The sequence below is a fragment of the Littorina saxatilis genome, linkage group LG1 (assembly GCF_037325665.1).
Source record: "Littorina saxatilis isolate snail1 linkage group LG1, US_GU_Lsax_2.0, whole genome shotgun sequence".
Taxonomy (NCBI): Eukaryota; Metazoa; Mollusca; class Gastropoda; order Littorinimorpha; family Littorinidae; genus Littorina; species Littorina saxatilis.
In genome coordinates, this window is record NC_090245.1 from 67,201,787 (window position 1) to 67,226,877 (window position 25,091).

Here is a 25,091-nt window from a genome sequence, read left to right on the forward strand (position 1 = left end):
AAGTGCAAAGGAATATAGAAGAAAACTAAAATCTGACCGCGCTAAATAGTCAGCTCAGAATGACCTACTTTCTCTGCTCAACGCACGGGCAATGCAGTCTCTCGTGTACACTGTACTGTGACAAGGCTCATAATTATAGAGAAAATAAGAGATACCCCCAAAAATGTTTGTGCACTGCACTTTTTTTCACATTTATAAACTGATGATCAGTGTGTGTATGTGTGTGTTCAGTTGTGTGTGCGTGTGTGTGTGTCAGTTCAAGGGGGGTGTGTCACTGTGTGCCCGTGTGTGTGTGTGTGTGACGGTCAGTCAGTGTCAGTCACAGTGTGTGTGTGTGTGTGTGTGTGTGTGTGTGTGTGTGCAAGTGTGTGTGTGCCGTGTGCAGTGACAGTGTGAATGTGTGTGACGGTGTGTGTGTGTATGATGTATGTGCAGTGTGTGTATGTGTGTGTGTGTGTGTGTGTGTGTGTGTGTGTGTGTGTGTGACCGTGCTGAGAGAGAAACTAGAGAAAGAGAGAGAGAGGGAGCCGATAATCGTCTGATTCTGCAGGTTCGGCACCAGGCTGATGAAAACGCAGAATAATCTATCAAAACAACACTCTAACATCAAGTTTTAGAAACCAGAAAAACTTATCGTAACTCCATAGGTTTCGTGGTGTTTTGCGCACTGCTGAAACGCGTTTAACACGACGTGAATCGCCGTGCGTTAATGTACGTAGCGAAAACGTCCAAAACGCAGACACCAAAACTCGATGTTTTACTGTGTTTTGCGCCCCGCTAAAATCCCAGGGATTTTATTGTGTTACGGCAGTTTTTCTAACTTGATGTGAATCGCACAGGTATAATGCCACAAAATTCAGTTGATTAACTTCATGTTTCATGTTATATGCCACGTTATAGTGCCAAAACGTGACTTTTCGCCCAGTGGTGGTGGGTTCAAGTGCTAGTCTTTCGGATGAGACGAACAACCGAGGTCCCTTCGTGTACACTACATTGGGGTGTGCACGTTAAAGATCCCACGATTGACAAAAGGGTCTTTCCTGGCAAAATTGTATAGGCATAGATCACGAACATTCGACCTAGACACAATCATTTGTCGTAGTAAGCGTAGACATCCGGTCTGCTCCCCGCCTAATGGCCGATGTCTTCCGTCTTCGGGGGACTACGTGGGTTTAAATTTGGAGTGGTCCTTCTCCTAGAGGAGTTTCCTTGCAGGGATAGTGAGCCTCCTCTGCCCTCGTTTTAATTTTGGAGTGATCTTCTCCTAGGACAGCTGCCTTCCAGGGTTGACGAGCCTGTCCTGCCCGGCTATTTAACCCATAGTTGGGGGTTGGTTCGTGGGCACCAGGGCGTATCCACACGCCGGTGGGCCTGCATGCCACACGTCTAGGGGCCAACCTCCTCCGAGTCCTTGTAGTTCAGCCTGGGGCCTTTCAGTACCCAGTTCACGCCTGTCGCCACGATGGAGGCACTACAAAGGGCTTGCTGTGGAGAGGTTATGTACTGGCAGGAGAGACTGACGCAAGCTGCTCTCTTTTCGCGTTGTCCTGAAAAGGACGGTGCTAGCCAGCGGTGAGGGCTGAAAGCGAGAGGTGACAAGCACAAAACACTTCGCCAACACACTAGACACATCACACAACCATTTGACAGGCGTATAGGCATAGATAAAAATGTCCACCAAAATACCCGTGTGACTTGGAATAATAGGCCGTGAAAAGTAGGATATGCGCCGAAATGGCTGCGATCTGCTGGCCGATGTGAATGCGTGATGTATTGTGTAAAAAAAATTCCATCTCACACGGCATAAATAAATCCCTGCGCCTTGAATGAAAAAATTGAAAAAATAAAATAAATCCCTGCGCTTAGAACTGTACCCACGGAATACGCGCGATATAAGCCTCATATTGATTGATTGATTGATTGTCTGTCTGTTTCTCTCTCTCTCTCTCTCTCTCTCTCTCTCTCTCTCTCTCTCTCTCTCTCTCTCTCTCTCTCTCTCTCTCTCTCTCTATATCTCTCTATCTCTTTCTCTCCACCCATTGCACTCCGGTTACTATCTGTCTGTCTGTCTGTATCTCTCTCTCTCTCTCTCTCTCTCTCTCTCTCTCTCTCTCTCTCTCTCTCTCTCTCTATTTCTTTTTCTCTCTCTCTCTCTCTCTCTCTCTCTCTCTCGTCTTGTTTTACACACAAATCCTATAGGCAATGCACCAGTCGATGTTTGCCTCATCCAGATACCTCTACCTCTCTCTCCCTCACACTAAAACACGTTTCTGCCACTTGCAAAGGGGGATTACTCTGAGGCGTATGTCAAACATGCTTGACAAGCGCTGGTAGAAAAGCGGCAGCAATTCGACTTGTGTTTTGACAATAAACAATTACCCTCAAGGGCTGCTGAAATCCTTACAACATTTTACCAGTTCCTCCGCGAAACCTTGTCCCCACAGCTTATTGACTCTCGGGACCAAAGAACGAAAATTAAAAGAAAAGTTCAATAACCTCGGCCTGGGTAAATATTGATTCTGCCAGGTTTGGAATATAATTGTGTATATACATTGCGTGGAATCGCGTGGAATTCATTCGCATTCCGGGCTGAAATTAATCATGCTGAAACTGTTATTTGCTAATCGTTCTACTAGGGTTAAAAATTATGTTTTTCTGCCTTCTTTTGCAACCTTTATAGCAATGTTTGATCGTATCGAAAGAAGCACGCCACATGGGACACAGCCGTTGATTGTATGTTTTTTTGTGAAAGAAGGGAGAGGGGGGTGGGTGGGGTGATGGATGGATGGATAAATACATTGGTGCGTGCGTGGTGGGTTATCTACGGACGGTTCACTAGTTGGCAGGCTGGCGGGCTGGCTGGCTGGCTGGTTAAATGGATGAACAGAGACTGGTTGGTTGGTTGGTTGGTTATTATTGTGTATTGTCTCTTCAGCTGTTAATTAATGCTATTCGAGACCGATGCTAGTTTGTTCCCCTTTTCAGTTCACATGGTAAACTCTATGCTTAACATTATTACATTTGTGTGTGTGTGAGTCACCTTGCGTGGTGAGATACGTGCGCGATATAAATCCTCGTAAATAAAAATACATTTAGTCAAGTTTGGACTAAATGTTTTAACATAGAGGGGGAATCGAGACGAGGGTCGTGGTGTATGTGTGTGTCTGTGTCTGTGTGTGTGTAGAGCGATTCAGAGTAAACTACTGGACCGATCTTGATGACATTTTACATGAGAGTTCCTGGGTATGATATCCCCAGACTTTTTTCATTTTTTCGATAAATGTCTTTGATGACGTCATATCCGGCTTTTTGTAAAAGTTGAGGCGGCACTGTCACACCCTCATTTTTCCATCAAATTTATTGAAATTTGTGTAAAGCAATCTTCGACGAAGGCCTGACTTTGGTATTGCATTTCAGCTTGGTGGATTAAAAATTAATTAATGACTTTGGTCATTAAAAATCTGAAAATTGTAAATACATTTTTTTTAATAAAACGATCCAAATTTACGTTCATCTTATTCTTCTTCATTTTCTGATTCCAAAAACATATAAATATGTTATATTTGGATTAAAAACAATCTCTGAAAATTAAAAATATAAAAATTATGATCAAAATTAAATTTCCAAAATCGATTTAAAAACAATTTCATCTTATTCCTTGTCGGTTCCTGATTCCAAAAACATAATATTATAGATATGATATGTTTGGATTAAAAACACGCTCAGAAAGTTCAAACGAAGAGAGGTACAGAAAAGCGTGCTATGCAGCACAGCAAAACCACTACCGCGCTAAACAGGCTCGTCAGTTTCACTGCGTTTTGCACGAGCGGCAGTGCGTTCAGTTTCATTCTGTGAGTTCCACAGCTTGACTAAATGTAGTAATTTCGCCTTACGCGACTTGTTTACAATCAGGTCAATCACTGTTAACAGACAGTTCTAAAACCTCACCACTGTCACATTGTGTACTTCAAATCTTGTAACAAATCTTAATCTATTTTAGAAAGTTAAAAATCTTGTCCGAGGAAATATCACGGAGACAGAGACAAAGGCAGACAGACATGCAGACAGATAGGAGGACAGAAACGAGACAGAAAGATAATCCGAGCAGTGTATAATTTCGAGCGCGCTGATTAGAACAAGGGAAGTAACGAAACATTAGAACTGTGTTCGTGTGTGCAACGTACATTATTTCCCTTGATTCGAGTTCCTCTCTGAACATTCTTGGTAATATCGTTTCGCTAGATGCAAAACCGCCACGAGAAATGTCCGGTGAAAGTGCTGTTCCGTTTAAATCCTTAACGATAAGTATCCCTTTCAGAAACTTCATTTTTAAGAGTCAAGCTTACAGTCAGAAAAATACGAATTCCGGAAATAAGCCAGTCAGGTTATCCGGGATTTGAATGAGGGAATATTCTTATTTTTATTAAGGCAAATTTTTCCACGTGACATAAAAGGCCAGTCACTAGCAAGATGTGCGTCTCTCCACGTGTGGATATTACCCAATATTGACGGACTGTGTGATATTTTCTGCTATGGTCTGTTGAGACAGTGATATCAAAATCGAGACCGGAGGTCGAGATTTTGATATCACTGTCGAAACAGACCAATAGCAGAAGATATCATCACACAGTCAGTCAATGTTAGAGATAGCTAATTCTCTGGATATTTTGTATTTACTGTAAAGAAATTACAAAAGTATTTGTCTCAGTTTTGGCTGTTCCATATCCCTCCCTCTGATTATTATTTCTTTTTGTTCACTCTTTTCTTGTACTTTTCAGAATTTTAAAATGTCTTTTCTTTCAAAAAGTCTTTAGTCACTTGCTCAACTAAATTCTGGGATAATTATATGTTCATATATATTTGTTTGTTTTCAAATTTAGGTGTTTTTGTTTTTGAAGTGGGGAAGCAATAAAGAGGTCGTCGATATCAAAACTGATATCGACGGAAATGTCGTCGATATCACTTTTGCACTGAGCTCAGTTTTGCCCAATTGACCAATGGAAATCCACGTAACATATGAAATAGCAATAGTTAACATTAAGAGTGCTTATGCAGTCGCTCTTTCACAACCCATACAAACCCGACAGAGTTATTCCCGAACGTCGTCTTTCGCAGGACGTCGCTCAACAAAGAGATCCTCCTGTTAAGTCACTGAAGCGAATTTGTATCATAGTTTGGTGCAGAGCAAACGATTGGTCTGACCTCTTTTAACGAGCATTGTTACACCATTTATCTTCTCCTCACTTAAGAAGAAAAAAACCCACACGAACAAAAAGAAGAACATTGTACTATAATTGTTGTGCCACTTTTAACATTTATCTTGTACCTACTCACAGGAACGTCGGCATAGACACCTTGCGAACAAAAACCGTCTCTCCACGGGTTTTTTCCTCAATATCCCCGCCTTTAGGAATACATAATTGTATGTGGTCTAGCTGTAAACTTGATGCTAAACTTACCTACAACCTGCCAAAGGGAGTGGAATTTGATCAGTGTTTTTGTGGCTTCAGTGGTAAACATTCTCTGTCAAGTGAAGAAAGTCAGTGTTTCACGAAACAGTACCTGTGCTTTTTGTTATGTCAATAACTGCCACTCAAACTATAAGTTCTTTCGGTGTGCTTTTCACCTGAGATAGGGTATTAGCGTATTCGTGAACACTAGTGTTGGTTGGCAGATGGTGAGGTGTGTGTGTGTGTGTGTGCTAGTGTGTGTGTTTGTGTGTGTGTGTGTGTTTGCTAGTGTGTGTGTACATGCGCGCGCGCGCGTGTGTGTGTGTGTGTGTGCATGCGCGCGCGTGGGAGTGAGTGTGTGTGTGTGTGTGTGTGTGCGTGTGTGTGTTAGTGTCTGTGTTAGTGTCTGTGTGTATGTGTGTGTGTGTGTCATATTGTGTGTGTCATATTGTGTGTGTGTGTGTGTGTGTGTGTGTGTGTGTGTGTGTGTGTGTGTGTCACAGATGTTCAAGTACCAAGTGTTGTGCGGTTTTGGTCGTAACGGGAAGCTGAATTTATAATTTGACAAAAACGGTATCTCACTTTTCGGGTTCCACACACACACACACAAACACACACACACACACCGCATGCACGCACGTAGCTACACACGCATGCACACACGCACGCACGCACGCACACACACACATTCACAGACTCAACTCTCTCTCTCTCTCTCTCTCTCTCTCTCTCTCTCTCTCTCTCTCTCTCTCTCTCTCTCTCTCTCTCTCTCTCTCTCTCCTCTCTTTATCTCTCCTCCCAAACTCTGTCTCTCAGTGAATCAGTTTTTATTTGGACCAGGTTTCATAGTCATATCGACACACATTCTAAAACGGATATTTAGCTCCAGTGTCAAGGACGAACATCCCCGAGGGTGATGTTGTGGCATTATATCCCATGTGGTTACATCCGCTTCCGCAGGAAGTACACCGTTCTTTTCGGTAGTCTGCCAAGGAGGCGCAGGGGTAGGCGAGAAACTCTTTGTCGTTGATGCTAGCAATGAAATATTCCTGTGCGAGCAAGTGGCTGCATGAAATATCCTTCGTAATATCTGTAAAGGAAAACAAAAAAGGAATATAAATAATCATGTCAGAAACCAAGGTTTACTACAGAAACAAACTGACACGGAGACAGGTTAATAGCTTGCTCAAAAATATATTCGAAATGTTATTTCAGCGGCAACAAATGTAGCTTCTCTGTTGTTTGAATAGAGTTTTGGCTGGTTGGCTAGGATGGAAGGTAGCTGGCTGGTTGTTTTGATTGGCTGCTAAAATTGCTGTTTGATTTGTGCGATGTCAATATGGTTGAATTAGCCGTAATCACATCTTTACTGCGTCCACAATCCATCATTCAAAATATTTGAAGAAAGACAGAGAATAATCTAGACAGGAAAAAAGTATGAACATTGCTCAGAACAGGAAAATCAGATAACTCAAAATTAAAGAAAAAAATCAAGGAAGAAAGAAGAAGGAGAAGAAAAAGATAGACAAAACAAGATGTCTGACCTTTAATTGCAAAGAAATTGGACAAAACTACAGCGTCTGGGTTACATCCGGGCATATCATGTCCGCCATTAGGGTAGAAGTCAACGTGACCCAATCTCTTTAAAAAACCCAGACCTGTAGCAAGTACCATGATGAGTCTTATGTTTAGACAAGTATACACCATAATGGCATGAACAAAGCTCTACGATAAATGTTTCAGCTGAATGTGTTAATAAAAACTTCTTGTAGTTAGCACCAACTGATTTTACAATGTACACATTCTTCATAGCAGGATGTTTTTGAGATTGCAATGTAGAACAATGTTTTGTAATTCATTCAAATAAGGAAAAATAAGGGGCGTTGTATATTTTGGTTGTACTTTTCTATTAAATCTCAGGCATGCATCATGCAACAACTGGTTTTTGCAAGCGCCCTTATAGAAAGTACACTTATATGGATGCTCAGGTTATTTTTTACATACAAAAATAGAAAATAAATAAAATGGCCATTTATTCTAATCAAATAAAAGTATGCACAAAGGAGTCATGTAACCAAACGCGAATTCTTTGAAGAGAAAATACATACCAAAACGTCGTGCGTCTCCTATTATACCAGAGATCATGTAATACGGCCTAAGAGTGAGTGATCGATCCAACTGTTACAGTCTCTCTGGTCATTCGCACGCCACCTCTCCAAGAAGTGTAATGGGTATTCTATCTAGTCTTGATTTCGCTAGAGCGGCACACAGAATGGTTCTTTTGTTGTCCGGTCCAGGGCTAGCACAGTTAGTCAGTGTCGTGCAATTCTGCTTCGCTCAGAGAATTATGAAAAGGTTAGCCTATTTGGGTTGGTTTAACTTCACCGAGGACCGTAATTCAGTAATAGCTATAGTAAACATGATGATGATGATGATGATGATGATGATGATGATGATGGTGATGCTGATGATGGTAATGATGATGATAATGATGATGATGATGATGATGATGATGATGATGATGATGATGATGATGATGATGATGATGATGATCAGAGTTGTAATACCCCAACTTCAGCAGATACCAATCAAGGACATGTTTTGATATAACGCTTCAAACGACTCCAGGATATTGTTAATTCAGAATGAGTATGATACTTAGACTCAAACATACCCATGCACAGGCGTTTGGTTTGTCTCGTCAAGTTGCCAATATGATGCGATGTCATGATATAATGGTGTGATGCAATGATGATAATGACGGCGCGATGGAACGAAATGCCCCCCCCCACACACACACACATACACACACACACAGACACACACACACACACACTGACACAACTGTACCTCCTTTCAAGAGGGGTTCAGCGTCAGTATGTATAACGTCAACAAATGTTGCGTCACTAGGGTCTAGCTTGACACGATTGTTGTAGCTCTGAAACTGCGGTGCGGCCGGATCGAGACCTGTGCGAAGAGAGAAAAACAACGAATGAAAATTACACTGCAGACCATTTGCATCATAATATAAGTGCATGTGCACTGGGTCAAATGACATGTTTTAAATCAGGCTTAAAATCACGGTTCAGACACCAGAATTGTGTCACTTCAAATGTTGTGTCCCTGTGATGTACATTGACAGTAAGAGTACGACTCAATGTAGTTTTTGTTTACGGGTTGCCACAAAACCCATGCCATGTCTATTGTGCTAGTTGCTATGGCATACGTTCATATGCAAGCTAATATGTTTTTGGTGTGTATACATATTCCAATCCCACAAAAAAGAGAATGAACAAAAATGAGTTGAAAAAAAACCAAAAACACAAAAAGTAATGATACTGTACCTGAGCTGATCGGTGTGAAAGTTACTTCTTATGATGCTTTACACTGTTTCCGTGCGGGTAAAATCGACAAGGCATGTCACATTTTGCGGTGCAAACACGAGTTAAGTTGATAACGAGAATCTCGCTAGAATTTGTGAAAGTAATATTTTCTTCGGAACGTGTATGTAATTGGATCCCCAGCGAACGACAAGAAGAAGAGGATCCCCACGCAACCTCCTGCCCCTCTTCGCTGTAGACCGAATGTCTACAGCAAATAAACCATTCGTATTTGCAATATTCTACCTGTGATCCTCGCAATCTTTTTGGACAGGAACTTCTCCCCAGCATAGCCAGCCACGTGAGCGCCCAGCGAGTGACCAATGAGATGGACATTGGCCGGATCTACCCCGAGTGTCTTGATGAGGGTGGCTATCTGAGCCCCGACCACCCGGGTGTTGGCAGCGGCCTGGAAATAGTTGGGACCCTTCGCTCCTTTTCGCCAGTCGACTGCGATTACGTTTGGAACCTGGACATGGGTTTATTTTACTGTCTACATAATTATGTTCCCAGCTACAATATTTCAGCCCTGAAAGTTGCGAGTATTTTAATTGCCATAGCGAGCAGAAACATGTAACTGGCGAGTAGAAATGTTCCATCTACTCGCCAAATGCGAGAAAAGTTGCTAAAACAAATGTTTGGTTTGGCAAGTAAAAATGTATCTCTGGCTAGTACATTTTGAGAAGCACCAGCCAAAGGCTAGTGCATCATTTTTGGGACTTCCGGGACTGTACTGGAACCCATTGGTACCATCTCAGTTTTACACTAGTATAAAAAAAAGCTGACCATCTCAGATCTGGTCAAGTTTTTCAAATGAATAAAACCAATTCCTCATCTTGGTCACATAATTATCAAACATTAAAAAGCGGGGTGCTCTCTGTGCACAGTTGGAATGTTTAATGAATTAATTTCGTAAAAGCCTTTTGTATTCTTTTTGTTAAGAAATCAATTCATCAAAACAGTGCAAGTCACAGCAGCCAGCATTCAGGATGCTGATGTTTGCTATGTGTCCAAGGGCAGGGATAGTCTCATCTCATGCAAAAGCCTGGTCAGATCTGACTTGGTGAGTTGGATTGTTTTCACGCAAGGTAGTGTGCCAGTCATACTGTTTAATGATAATAATACGATAATTTATAACGCGCACATAGCTCACCACAAGGCGACTCATTATTTCGCATTAACAACTCACATACACTTACGCATAAATTACATAAAGATAACAAGGCAACAACACAAACAGAGACACGGCACTCAAAAGTAAGCATGACAAAGATAAGAAACTTTCATTTGTAAGGGTGTTTAATTAGTTTTGAAATATATTTGCGACAGTTTGATTGACTCTTGAAGTTGCTTGGCAGACATTTGATTGACTTTTGAAATGGCTTAATTGTCGTCATTTTCATTGCCTTTTGAAATAGCTGGGATTCCATTTGATTGGCTTTTGAAATGGCTCGACATCGAATTCATTGAATTGTTAAATGCTTGACACAACTTTGATTCACTTGTCACTTGGCTTTGTATCAGCATAATTTCGTCTCGATTCCCCCCTCTACGTTAAAACATTTAGTCAAAACTTGACTAAATGTAAAAACGACTACGTCTTTTGTGAACATATAATGTCAATGTCTACAGGCAGTATCGAGAGGTTACGTGCAGTGCTGAATTAGGTCATACAAGTATGTCTCATTTAAATCTACGGACAAGGAATTTTGGCGAGACTGCATGTCGAGTTGTCTTGTATCCACAATTACCGTCATAATCAGCAGCAGCAGCAGAAACAACAAGCAACAACATCAAAATCAACTACAATTAATATAAGGGACATCAACAACACTTCAATTCAAAGTATGAAGCTCAACATGCCTTTTGCAACAACTCTTTCACCAAGTGAGTAACCCAGTCCTCCTCAGTAGAGCTACTGAAGCCGTGGATTACGAATGCCACCTGTAAAACCAAACATGACCTTTGTCAGAATGCCATCATGTGGTTACTTACATAGTAAGTTATCATCACTCCCAAGAGAGAAGAAAATCCAATCATGTTAACAAAACTGCTAATGAATAAATGTAAAGTTATTAATAAGGAACACTCCTAATATAGTCCTAAGCAACTGATAATGATACAAACACTATATTGCAAAATACATTCATAAGCAAACTATTCTATTTGGATATAAAATACCATGGCTCATAAAGGTATCAATTTACACACACAAAAACTATTGAATATATGAATGAAACCAATACGAATCGCTCACGCACGCACAAACGCACGCACGCACGCACGCACACACGCACACACACACACACACACACACACACACACACACATCCCAACAAACACACACACACATACACCCACCCACCCACACACACACACACACATACAAATGATTTTTTTAACATTTTTTGTGTTTTAGACGGAGAGCATCATTCTTCATGTATGGTTTGTTTAATCAATTTATGAACTCTTATTAACTGCAACGCACAACATAGATCATGTTTAACTTAATGTAAAACATATACCACATTCTTACTTCTTTCCATGTTTAAATTTGCCAATGGTCATGTTAGTAATCAAAATACAATTATTCACAAAATAAATCTGATCACTTTTAATATTTGCTTTCAAACAACAAAATAACACTATTGTTTCAAAACAGTAACATTATTGTTCATCATCATTTTCTTAGTCCATAGCTAGATACTTTCCAACCTCTCCTCACATAATGGCAATAGAAAATGAAATCTTCACGGCTGTCCAGTTCATTACATATGCCTCACAGGTATTCTTCATCGTAATGTTGTTAGGGTACATCACATGTATTATTTAGCAGTGTAACAGACGTAGTCTTTCTTTTTTTGTACATTTTACGGCCAACAACCATTGTTCTTTTCCAAATCAATAGTACATTTTGTGTGTGCCAATAATACAGGCGCTCTGAATGTAGACATCAAAATCAACCAAACACTGTTCTAATATACTCTGGTGTAATATTACCTACATTGGGAATTCAATACTGTGTGGGAATGTCGGGTGTAAGGACAAGGATATATAGCACAGGCAGAGGAGCATACAATTAAGACACCGAAGACAGAGGTTGCTTTAACTTATCTTAATATATCTTTTATTGAAGGAAACGTAACTAAAATTAACCACTCAGGTAGCTTATCTAAATCAGAAATGTTCCAAAACAGTTTAGCTAAATCTGGTAGCAACCAGAGACAATGCGAGAAGTTATAAATTAGAAACAATAACAGAACTCTAATATAGACCAGTACTAGAAATTATGAATCCTGGTATTTACCAGTACCAGAATCAGCTAGAAACAGTGTTATAAGGTAATTATTATTTCTGGTGTAAACCAGAAAGCAGTGTAAAGAAGAAGGTATTAACAAGAAAAGAAAATACAATTATAAACAACATGCCTTCTAAGTCACACATGACATAATACAAAGCATAACCCAATATGCAATGAATGTATCATTTGTCAAAATAATCATGACAAATATAGACAAGTAACAATTTAGCCAAAATCCTGCAGACACAGCATTCTCTGAAAGAGAATCCACAGTGAATTAAACAACTCCACAACAGCTAATGTCAAGGGAAGTAACCAACATCTTCCCTTAGGCCTAAGCCTTGCATAGGAAAATGCTTTACAAAAATTAACCAACTGCATGAACCGCAACTGCAAAATAATTGCTATTATTAAGCATGTTCATCGCCATGAAGACACCTTTTCATCGAGTTGAATATATAATAACGACAAGAATAAGAAAGATAACTCAGGCATGGGGTAAGCGCGAGCTCCCATGCTTCAAAATGAAGCGTTAGACAACAGTCTATTACTTTACAGGGAAGCGCGACTAAATCATATCGCTTTAGATTAAAAGTCTGTTATGCACCTATGCGACTGCACAAAATGTTAGGTTTTCAACAGTCTTAAAGTTCTTCTGCAGGCAAGCGCCTTTAAAGTACAACATGGGAGTTAATAGTTAAAATGCGCATCAGCCTGCAGACAATATCTTCCTATTGTCTGAGATTTTAACTCAAAAGATCTCTATCATTCTCATGCCTGAATTCATCAAAGGAATGATAATCAAAACTCATAAGATTATGCACAGGTAAAAAGGTAATACAAATGAAAACTAGCAAAATATCAATGTATGAAAATGCATGTGAGTGACACAGGAAAGAATACATAACATGACAGTGCATGGCTGACACAAAGCCTGACAAAGGACAGGGAGAGAGAGAATCAGGCTAGAGAATCAGGCTAACACATTTAGTCTGACTAACAACCAACAACCAGGTTGCTTTAGGTATGAACAAGTAGTTAACTATATATATAGCTTCAGATGTTTATCCTGCAATGGCTGTTGATTGAATAAATTCTTAACTAGGAAAATGAGCAGGGAAGGTTAGCCATGTACATGTGTATACGATGTGTATATGTGTTTTCCCCGAACAAAGCCCATTGAACTGGCGGAAAAAGGGACACACCGAACAGAGGGAAAATAGGGGAAGGGGGGCCGCTCTGACATTTCACGGGGGACGCCGGTCAAAATGGCGGGCACTACAATCTTACATCAGCCAATTAACCGTCAACGACATAACGGCTTGAAATGCAACAACATGATAAAACACATGAAACGTAACGCATCACAAAACCTCATAAAGCATGTCATTGCTGTACACTTCGCCTATACGGTTACGATTACAGTGCTGGAAACAAAGAACGATCCTCAGCGAAGCGAAAACTGAGAACTTCTTTGTTCCTCAACAAAACTGGCTACGAAGCGGAATTCCGTCCAGCAAAGTATTCAAATCCCTTCTCATCGAAAACCGAAATCTGAGAAAGGTTCGACTTACCTTACCGGACTTCATCGTCATAAAACTGTCCTTGTAAAGGAGATCTAACATAGGTCTACTCGACTTAAAATATGGTGAGACAGGCTTTTCATCGAGTTCATTACCCAAAATATATGTGTCAACCATAATTCCCGTTCATCAATTGTAGGAGTTTCTGCGCCTAAATCGTAAATAGGTAGCTTTACGGAACAATGGCACTGAGGGCTTAACTTTGGACTTTTAACCGACTACTACTCAGACTTTACTGATCTCCAGAAATAATATGTGATGAAAATGGGGAAAAAATCGCAACGATACACATGGGTCTTCTCGACATAAAATATTGCGAGACAGGCTTTTTTCTCAGCGAAAACGAAACGTATGAGAACGAGTCTGCCTTACTTGATTCTTACGAGTCTTTAATTCACAAGACTCTAAAACAACTTTAGAACAACTGGTCATCAAATATTAGAAGTTATTAACGCTCAATTTCAGCGTCAAGTCATGAAAGTAATTAGAAACTGATCTAGAAAACACATCTCTCCGATAGATCAAAATGGCGTCATCAACTCTGACGCGAGACCGGTCGGACATCGCCCGGGACCAAATCAGAGGCAAAATGTACATATATATGCAAACATCATAGCATCAAATGAAACATAAGAATAAAGCATAAGGAATGAATAAAGCATTTAGTTACTTACAGATTCTCCTCAGTGAGCACACTTGAAACCTAAACACAAAATCTGCTGCTGACGCTAAGTCGCGAAACACAAAGAGACAGGTCTCGGGATTTACAACCACAAGTCGCGATCGACGGCTTACAAACTTCGCGACAAATGTGGGCAGCGCTTCGACCGTTCACGGTAACCACACAATAGGAGCAGCACACAGCTCACTATCACAAATCGCATTGTCTGCTCTACTACTAATGCTCGCTCTTTTAAGGACAGTGGTCACTTCCGATTCCCTGTGGCGGTAAACCAATAGGAAGGCTACCCTGTGTAAGCCAACGGGGGGTGGTGTACCTAAAATTCCTGCCCAATGATAGGGATCGTTACCGAGGCAGAAAGGCCTGTCTGTGTCACACACCGGAAATATTACGAGCAGTTACAAGCTGATACATAATACTAGCTAACGGGGAAGAGGGCCCTGTCTGCATTACACACCGGATAAGGCTCATTAGATTACAAGCAGTTACAAGCTGATGCATAATACTAGCTAAACGGGGCCGGGAAAGTTATGGGATCTTACCACCTAGATTAGAAATGAATCCGGTCAAGAGTCTACCCTACGATAGTAAACACACTTCTTCGATCGGTTTACAACGATAAAGTACAGTGCACAAAGACAACCATAAATTATGTAGTCACTCCTTAGGCGCTGATGGTTAGAGGTTACTCTGCTGCTTCTCACCATTTTAAGTTAGGGATTTCCTAGCACAAAGGGCATTATTTAAAGGTAAACCCAATGTGACTAGCACACACACACAGGGAATAGCTATAGACAGGGGAGGCAACTGGGTCGGGCAGGAGATAACACACACAAAGAGACGGGGTACGCCACTTGGCTACAACTGCAATACAAAAATATCGGTATAGTAATGTTTAAATCTGTCTTGAGTTAATTGTTGTACATAATGTATCGTATTCAAACGTCTGGATGGTTTATAACCACCTGTCGACATAACTCGTCAAATGGAACAATGACACCATTTAAATTCATAGCATCCTGTACATACAAATAATTATAGCAATTACTTAAATCACAGTGAAGCTGCAAGGTATCCCACGAATTCTATACTGACTTCGACTGAAGGAATGTTCTTGTCGCGATACATACTAAGGACGGATTTTGTGTTGCCAAACCATGGGTACAGTTGGAGATGGAAGTTTATAAACATTTCAGAACAAACTTACTTTAACATTGTGGGTGTCGACCAACTATTCCCTAGGGTGCTCTCTTTCTCTCCAATTTATGTTTATAATGTATATAGCATTAACAATAATGAGTGTTAATAGTACGTTCTCTGTTTGTGCAGGTGGAGGTATATATGTGTATGAACCAATAGTATGTGTGCTCACTGCTGGCATATACATGATGCAATTCAACAAACATTTGAACGTTTAGTATCCCAAATTCAAAAAAAGCTGTTGCAAGTTGCCATAATACACTGCCTACCTTTCCACCTATGTCAACGTTGGAGGCAGTGACGGAACTTTTGTCCTGCGCTTTCAATATTTGCGCCGTAGTTGGGTTGTTTTTGGTGAACAACTTGAAAACAATGTTCTGCTTCGTAGGAGACAGGGGATAATGAAGGAGCGTGTTGGTGTAGGGGCTCTTGATACTGTAGCATTGATATTCTGGGAGCATGGTCTTGAAGCAAGCTCTGTCCCCCAAAAGCCAGGCTAGTTTGAACAGAAACAATAGTATTTGACGAGATGTGTAGAAAGTGAAACCTCGCAGTCTCTGTTTGTCTCTCTGATTGTCTGTGTGTCTGTCTGCCTGTCTATGTATTTGTCTGTCTGTCTGTCTGTCTATCTGTCTATCTGTCTCTGTTTGTATCTGTCTGTGTGTTTGTGGCTCTGTCCGTCTGTCTCTCTGTGTCTGAGTGTCTATCTGTATGTCTGCCTCTGTCTGTCTGTCTGTGTCTCTGTGGCTGCGTCTGTGTGTGTGTGTGTGTGTGTGTGTTTGTGTGTGTGTGTGTGTCTGTCTGTCTCTGTCTCTTTCTCTCTCTCTCTCTCTCTCTCCCTCTCTCTCTCTCTCTCTCTCTCTCTCTCTCTCTCTCTCTCTCTCTCTCTCTCTCTCTCTCTCTCTCTTAAGACAAGCTAGTCGGATACGCGGACGGCCGAACGGATGCACAAGACCCATCGACACACAGACACAAAAGACACATAAACAAAAATACACAAAAACAGGGGGAAAAGAGCACTTATTTCACTTGCACGAACACAATAAACTCTGCTGGGAGACATATAAATTGGAATTTTGTTAACAAAAAGGAACAAAATAGAATACAAATCACGAAGTTTTTTTTAAAAGTTGACTGGCATCAATCGTAATGTATTTTTAATTAATAGTGGACACAAGAGAGTATGTCACACGCATTCCTTCTTTGCCACTACTAAAGCAAACGTGTGCAAGATGTAGAGGTTACATGCCGAGTCTCAGTGATTATTAAACATAATGGTCGAAGTTCGCGGATCATGAAAAATGCGAGCTTTAGCGAGCTTTTTCATGACCGCGAACTGAGACCATTATTTTTGATAATCACTGAGACGAGGTGTGTAACCTCTTTATTCCTCCTTTCTTCAGTTATTCAAAGAAAAGAGGAGGTTTTTTGCGAAAGTTTGATCGAATCCTATTCACTCAACCAGTCAACCTGCGCAGGCGATCGATTAATGCGCGGTTGTTTAGTTCCGTGCAAATCATTCCATTCTGTTAACACTTCTTGTCAGTTTTCCTATTTTGGACTTAAATCAAGTACACAGATGTGCTGTTATTCTGCTGTGGCGGCAAAGGCAGATATTGTGTGTTCTGTATATGTTTTGGTATCGCTTAGGATAATGTTCTTTCGTCAAATGGGACTAGCAGACGAACTTTTGCACCCGTGTTCCAACGTTAAAAACTGTATGAAGTTCCGTTTTCTGGGAAAAATAGTGTATGAAACCGCTTTATGTTGTTTAAATTGATGAGATGTGTGCATTTGGTTGCGTGTGATCTGTTTATTAAATGAAATATTGTTGAAAACTGACCGTGGGATTGCAGTCTGTTGTCGAAGAAACTGAGTGAAAAGAAGGGGAACTACTCTTGTCGCTAGACAAAGTATGAGTTACTTGCCTTGTGGGAAATTGCTTGTGATGAACGTTTGAGCACGGCAGATCTAGATTCAGAAAACAACCGAACTCATGGACTTTATATGGAGATTCATGTGTTCAGGCCTGTAGTTGTTAATCTAAATGCGGTATGTTTGTATTGTTTGCTCCAGAGATGTATACTTCGTACATTAGAGCGTTCGGAACTTTTCAGTCGCAAAAAGTAGTACCGAAACAGAACAACTTCTCAACCCATTGCACTATCGAGGATTCAGGCTGTTGCTGGGTCGTTATTTGTTTGGTTGCTGGGTGATTATCGAAAAATAACTACCCTTACAAGTTTACAGAGGTAAAGAAGCAGAGGGGGGAATAATGTATGTTACATGCTTTGATTTTTTTTTTTTTTTTCTTCTTTTTTTTTCTTTTCTTTTTCTTTTTTTTTGTGCCTCAGTTGCATGCAGTCCGCTTCAAGCTGAAAAATAAATGAAAAGAATGAAACCCTAAGTTTTTTCCTTTTTTTTTCTTTTTTTACTTTCTCTTTTTTTTTTCCTTTTCTCTTCTTTCTTTCTTTCTTTCTACAGCTGAGCATCCTTCTTCATTGGCGTTTTATAAATTTATCAATTGTATGTGGTTTTCTACAATGGACAACATCTTGCATCTTTAATGTTGGTTATTGTTTTACATATGTCTGTGTTTGGGTTGACTTAGGTGTTGTTTGTGGCGGTGTCATGATGGAGTTAACATAGTAACAATCACAATAAGTAAGAGGAAAAGCAAATTGTAAGCGTGCTAAAGTTTTCTTAGTAACAGTTCTCTTTTCATACAAGTGGTGTTAAGTGTAACAATGTAAGTTCCGCCTTTACCCCGGTACCGTTCTCCTTTTAGCGAAACGAAAGAAAGAGGGGGCGGTGAGGGAAGCCAGAAAAGAAGTATATATGATACACTATTCTACGTTTCGTATTTGTTTCTCTTTGTCAAACATTATTATAATATCAGTGGGAGTTCCGTATCTATATTTGCTTATGCACATCTTTCCTATCAAAATCAAGTGATTTATATATTTGCATTTTATTGAGTCAGCACCATTAATATAACCACACAAAATATGTTCTACTCCAAAGACTATTCTTATTTTATATTTCTCATAAATAATTTGTTCAACGTATCTCCATAGCACTTTTATTTTCTTACAATTAACAAAAAAATGTTCAACGTAATCTATTTCGGTTGGACAGAAGGGGCATCTCTCACTATCTCGTATTCCAATTTTATACAGAAGAACATTTGTTGGATAAATCGTGTGTAATATTTTCCAGTGCAGCTCTCTTAATCTGGATTCTTGGGTTACATTTTTGGCCAGGTTCCAATGTGACTGGTCGACATTAATGCCAAACATATCACGCCAGAAGTTGATAGATCTCGGGGTAGTGTACTTTTCTTCAACAATATATTCACGGAATTGCCTGGCACTTTTAATACTCGTTTTATTGAAAAGAAGATTGTTTTGTCTATTCAATACAGGTTGGTTAGGATCATAATTGCTTTTCTTAATATATTCAGATACTGCTGATCGAACTACAATATATTCCAAGTAGAGGCCAGGTGAAGCGTAAACACTTGCTTGGATAGCGGGATAGGACTTGATACCGTGATTACCTAACATGTCTCCTACATACGTAATGCCTGACCGGGCCCAGTTCTCATAATACAGAACGTTATTTTGATAACTTATACTTGGATTGTTCCATAAGCAGTTGTCTTGCACGCAATCGTTCTGAGAAATTGTATTATGTTCTAACCATGTTCGAGCAACAGCTGTCCAAAATATCGATTTTATTCTTCCAATTCCCTTAAACTTAGACGGTCGAATAGCTGTAGTAAAGCAGGCAAAGCCACAACCGAACCCTTCAAAATATTTGTTTGGGATCCATGTCCATTTGCATGAAAGGTTGCCAGATGAGAGTTTGCTTAACCATTGACATAAGAAGGAGTTTTGCATCGTTTTGACGTCTATCATATCAATACCACCCTTTTCGGTACTGCTATTTAAAACAACTCTTTTTACTTTTTCAAATGCCTTTTTATTACAATCTTTTTTCCTCCACAAAAAACGATATAATATTGTGTTTATTTCCTGCAGCACTTTGTCAGGGATACAAATAGATTGCATTAAATAAACTAACTGCGAGAGCAGAAAAGTTTTGATAATGCAAATTTTTCCAGGAATGCCCAGGTTCCTTTTTTCCCAAGTGAAGATGCTTTGCTTAATTTTATCAATTTTACTTGACCAGTTTAGTTCAATTTCGGATGCGCTTTTCTTGCTGTTAAAGTTTACTCCTAATATTTTAATCTGCCGAACACATTTTACCTCAAAATTAAAATTGATATTTTTACTTGATCCAATTCCCATTGCTTCAGACTTTAGCTTATTCAAGCACAAGCCTGACACCTCCGAAAATACGTCTATAATCTGTAGAACCATTGTAACGTCATCCGCGTCTCTCAAAAACAAAGTGATATCATCGGCGTATAATAGAATTTTTAAAATATTTCTACAAGTTACATTAAGGCCTTTTACTTCGTTGCTCTGCCTAAATCGTATAGCCAGAAATTCCAGACCAATAATAAATGCCATCGGTGAGAACGTACATCCTTGTCTAATGCCACATTTTACATCAAAGTTTTCCGACAGCCACCCATTGTACACAATACAACTTCTGGTTTCATTAAACAACACATTTACCCATTGTATAAAATCTTTTCCAAAGCCAAATTTACGAAATGCACAAATCATATATTTTTTGGATATACTGTCGAATGCCTTTTGAAAATCCAAGGCTAATAAAATCCCAGGTTTCCTATTAATTCTGCAATATTCAATCACATCGTCTATAGTTCTTATAGTGGATGAGACATGTCTTCCTTTCATATAACCGACCTGGTCCTCATTGACCACTTTGTTTATTACTTTGCTCAGTCGATTTGCAAGAGACTTGGCTAAAATTTTGTAATCAGTGTTTGTCAGTGAGATGGGTCGCCAGTTTGTAAGTTTGTTTTTTGGCAGATCTTTTCCCTTATGCAATAAGGTTAATACTGCTGCCCTTTGGGTGTATGACAAAGAACCATGATCAAAAGAGTAATTAAAGGATTGCACAATTACATCCTTCAGTTTACACCAAAATATTTTAACAAATTCAGTAGTCAGACCATCCAGACCGGGCGAAGACCCGTTTTTCATCATCCTAAGAGCATTGGAGGCTTCTTCAATGGTAATTATACCTTCACATTGTTGCATTTCGTCTTCACTTAATTTAGGAAGTTCGCACTCGCCAAGGAAGTTGTCAACACTGTTAGATACAACCGAATCAGGTATGTTTATTTCACGGCTATAGAGGTTTGCATAGTATTCTTTTTGTGTTTTTAAAATTTCAAATTGGTCATGTATCTTGTCTCCATTCTCCAATTCAATATTCGGAAATAGTTTTGCATTTGCCCGTACTTTTTCTAGATTGAGGAAAAACTTGGTGTTCTTTTCCCCCTCCTCAATCCATTTAATTCGAGATCTCGTTTGTGCGCTCTTCAATCGCTCTTGTTCATGAATTTCAAGGTGAATTTTAAGTTCTTCGCGTTTTCTTAGTAAAGTGACGTTATCAGGTTCCCTAGCAAGATCGGATTCACAAGATTCAAGTTTGTTGTACGTGTCAATCTGCTTATTTTTATTGAAAACTGCACGTTGCTTACTGAATCGGATCGTTTCCTCGTTTATTTTTATTTTTAATAATTCCCATTTTTGTTCAGGGTTCTCCTGCTTATTTTCATCAAGGTAAGTGTCAATTACACTATTAATTTTGTGCACATATTGCTTATCTTTCAAGAGTAGATTATTACATTTGTAATAACCCGGTCCTTTCTTGCCGTTAGAGAGTTTTAGTGTAATACGTACACCTCTGTGGTCGGATGTTGGGACAGACATTAAATTAGTCTCGATCACTGTGTCCATTCCCTCTTCCGTTGTAAAAATATAGTCTAACCGTCTGGCTATAAACTTGTTAATATTTATTTTGGACCATGTATATTCCCTAGTCTCGGGATTCAAAATACGCCAGACGTCATTTAGACCACACTGTTCGACAAAAGAGTTGAAAAGTTTGACATGTGCGGCAGGGTGTTTTTCTCCACTAATGATATCAAGGTTATTATCTCTAACACTGTTAAAATCACCGCAAACTATTTTAATCATCGAATTACTTTTGTTGATCTCTTCAGTAAGAACAGCAAAAAATATTTTCATTTCTCTGAAAGTGCTTGGAGCATACACATTAAAAATAGTTGTTTCTTTTCCATTAATAGACAGGTTTATGGATACAATTCGTTCATGCTGACACTCGATGGACCAATCGAAGGAAAACTGCTTTCTTACAAGAATAAGTTGACCCTTCGAGTGCTTTGTTCCTTCAGTCGAGATTAATTCACCTCCCCATTCTTTTTTCCACGTTGCTACGTCTGCCTGTGTAATATAAGACTCCTGAATACAAATTACGTCATATCTTCCTTCTCTCAGTCGACTAAATAGTTTTTTCCTTTTAGTAACATTTCTCAATCCTCGAACATTTAAGGACAATATTTGTAAATTTTCCATACTAAAATATTAATATGTTTTAGTAGTAGTTCCAACTCGCATCCAAATCGCAATGACCAGAAATCACAGTCCATTAAACATGCAGTAGTCGTAAGGGGGAAGAAATCTTCTCAATAAGGGACATAATCATCCCGTCTCGCTTTCTTTGGCGTTTTGTTCTTTGTTGACATTGTCGACGTTGGCTGGTGATTTGTTAACATCAGCGCACTTCTGCAGCTGTTTCTGAGGCTGAGAGAAAAAAATCACGGTTGCGGTCCTGTGATCGGTGTCTCTTCACAGATCCCGAGCGGCTTCGCGATCCCGCCGACAGCGTAGCACTCCTCGGTGTACGAACAGACGGTCGAAAATTCGCGAAAAAGTCGGGGGCGGTGACGAGGTTGGTGGTGGAGGACGGAGCCCTGTCACTGGTTTGCACCGGCTCGTCTGTTGTAGTTTCAGCTTCAAAAGACTTTTCGGTTTGCGCCGGCTCGTGACTTGTCGCAGTTTCGGTTTCAGAGTTTTTCTCGGTGGCTGTCTGGCAGTCAGGACTGCCACGTCTGTGACCTGGTAATCTGCAGTCTCTGCAAACTACTTCATTTTCGCACACTGACACATGGTGCCCATCCAACAAACATTTGCTGCACACTACCTTCCTCGGCACGGACTTCTGTTCCCTATGATAAACAGCAGCGGTGAAAATGCTTACAATCATGGTTTTCTCGAGAGGGACAGGGGGCACAGTAATGAAAACAAAACGACCCCCGGTCAGAAAACGAGTCAATTTTCCATCTTTGTCTCTAGCTCTCTGTTGCTTAACTCCTGAACGGAGCTCGCAACCGAGACTGACAAGTGAGTTTTCGATCTCAGAGTCGGCTACCGAGAGAGGGAGATTGTCAATGAAAACTTTAGTAGAGGGCTTTTCAATGCCGAGATTGTCACGCAACGAAAAAGGGTTTTCACCACATACCTTTAAGGCGACGTTCCTCAAACTCAAACCTTGAACAAGCAGAGTGTTGCGTGCTTCTCTGGTAGCTGCGTAAATCTTTGATGCCGAAATCAATTATTTTGATCATGCATTTATTTCTGAAAATGTTTACCTTCACATACATTCAGTCACTACCTTAAACACTTATGTTTTCAGTATTCATTTCAAGTGATCACGAACATAGAAAAATGGGTATCAAAGTGTTGTTACATTTTGTTGTGCATTCTAAATAGTGTGCCAACAGGCCTTGGTCAGTCAACCACGTTTTATCTGTGTACTTTGTGTTTGACGGTAAAAGAATAACACCAACCCCGTTCTCCTGTATATAACTGAAAGCCACATCTTCTTCTTCATTCAATTTCTGTTTTCAAAAGCTTCGTCAACTTTCCACTTACACGACAAGCTCCCTTTACCAAGCTTTAATTAAGAACCCTGAATACGAAAGGTCAAAACAAAACCATAGGTACTACTTTCACTATCGTCGTCTGCAACGAAAACTGAAAATGGCGAAACGCTTTGCTACGTACACAGAGGACGAAATTTCAAAGAAAAGATTGAACCTTACACCTGTGACTAGGAAAAGTTGCATAGACAGTTCCGTGCGGATCTCACCACGTATCAACGTACATCCGATGCTCAGGACCTACTTCAGCTATAACACGCACGCAGACAGTCAGGCAGGTCTAATCTGCACCAGCGGTGTTGAAAGGTTTTGATTTAGAAACACTCGAATGTTACTTCGACGAGATAAACGAACCAAAAGTCAAAAGTGTGCCCCAAATTCGGAAAATATTCTTTCAACGCGGCACTGTAAAAACCATCAACATCACTGTGAGAAAATAAACAATACAAACACAACCAGTTCCCCTGTGGAACATTTCGGGTTATACGACCTGACCTACAAAAATCCTCCGTGTTCGTTCGCGCTTTGCATTCAATCTGTGTTAGTGCGCGTGTTGTGTTTGTGTGTTTAGCTTTCGTTGGTATGTGTTGTTTGGTTCAAAATAAGTTTATCTTTTTTCCTTGAAAGATTCAGAAACGTTTGTTGATACTTTGTTGAATGCATTCAACCAGAAAAGACACGAAACGCATTGAATCTATTTTCTGCGCGCATGCGTATGTGTAAAAGGGCAATTGTGTTTTTCATTCTTGTTTTGTGCCTGTTATTTCGTCCAAAAAACTCATTTATGTTTGTCTATGCCTATGCTGTGAGACATAATCGCTATTACGAGTTAGTCGTGTGACAGAGAGTTTTCTTGCACACTTGACTGCTGCTGTCTCACTTCGGCTACGCCGTCGTGAGACATCTACAGTCTCGTGTGCAAGAAAACTCTCTGTCACACGACTAACTCGTAATAGCGGGTAATGTAGGAGGTTGTTAGGGTGTGGGCGTGGATGTGGGGTTTTGGATAGGTGTGTGCAGATGCGCGTAATTCGTTACATGTTTTGAGCTTATGATTCTCATGTGCGGACAGTGATTGTACGTGATGTAATATCTGTATAGCATTCGAGCAGACAAATATCTGTATGTTCCACATTCAGACAATTGATGTGTAGAACATTGGATCTACATCTATCTCAAAGAAAGCTTATGTTATACAGACAATCATTTCAAAACAAGCTTGCTTTACACTTGCTCGTAACAAAATAACTTACCTATATTCATGATAAGAATAGAATCATTAGTAGAAGAGCTTTTTACTTACATTCAGCAAAACCTATATATTTCAATACATATTCCTGTACAAGTTTAATGTTTCTTCTTCTGCTGCGTTTCTGTGTTGTTTGCTTATAATCCCGTCTTTGAGAATTGCAAGAACACAATGTCCCGGAGAAGAAAAACAAATGATAATCTGAACGAAAAAGGCAATGTGCTGAATATTTACCGTGACAAAGGTAACCGTGGCTGAGCGCCATAGCACAGAACATGAGCAACAGCATCTTGTCAGGAGCGAAGCAGAAATCAGCACGAACACTGTCGGAGTTAAT

At 40.0% G+C, this 25,091-nt stretch overlaps 1 protein-coding gene across 1 annotated transcript; it reads right to left on the reverse strand.

Moving 5' to 3' along the window:
• Nucleotides 1-6,260: 6,260 nt before the first annotated feature.
• On the reverse strand, nucleotides 6,261-25,091 carry LOC138976742 (pancreatic lipase-related protein 2-like). The gene is made up of 7 exons (XM_070349629.1): nucleotides 24,989-25,091; nucleotides 15,866-16,092; nucleotides 10,694-10,774; nucleotides 9,077-9,299; nucleotides 8,301-8,417; nucleotides 6,995-7,108; nucleotides 6,261-6,540 (listed from the first exon to the last, which is right to left on the reverse strand). The coding sequence occupies exons 1-7, from the start codon at nucleotides 25,041-25,043 to the stop codon at nucleotides 6,317-6,319; spliced, it is 1,041 nt and encodes a 346-aa protein (XP_070205730.1). The 5' UTR covers nucleotides 25,044-25,091; the 3' UTR covers nucleotides 6,261-6,316.

Coding starts and splice junctions, on each gene's coding strand:
- LOC138976742 (XM_070349629.1), bottom strand. CDS start 25,043: ATGCTGTTGCTCATGTTCTGTGCTATGGCGCTCAGCCACGGTTACCTT. Junction 9,300..10,693: donor TGAAAGAGTTGTTGCAAAAG/GCATGTTGAGCT, acceptor ACCCATGTCCAG/GTTCCAAACGTAATCGCAGT. Junction 6,541..6,994: donor CAATTTCTTTGCAATTAAAG/GTCAGACATCTT, acceptor TTTCCTTTACAG/ATATTACGAAGGATATTTCA.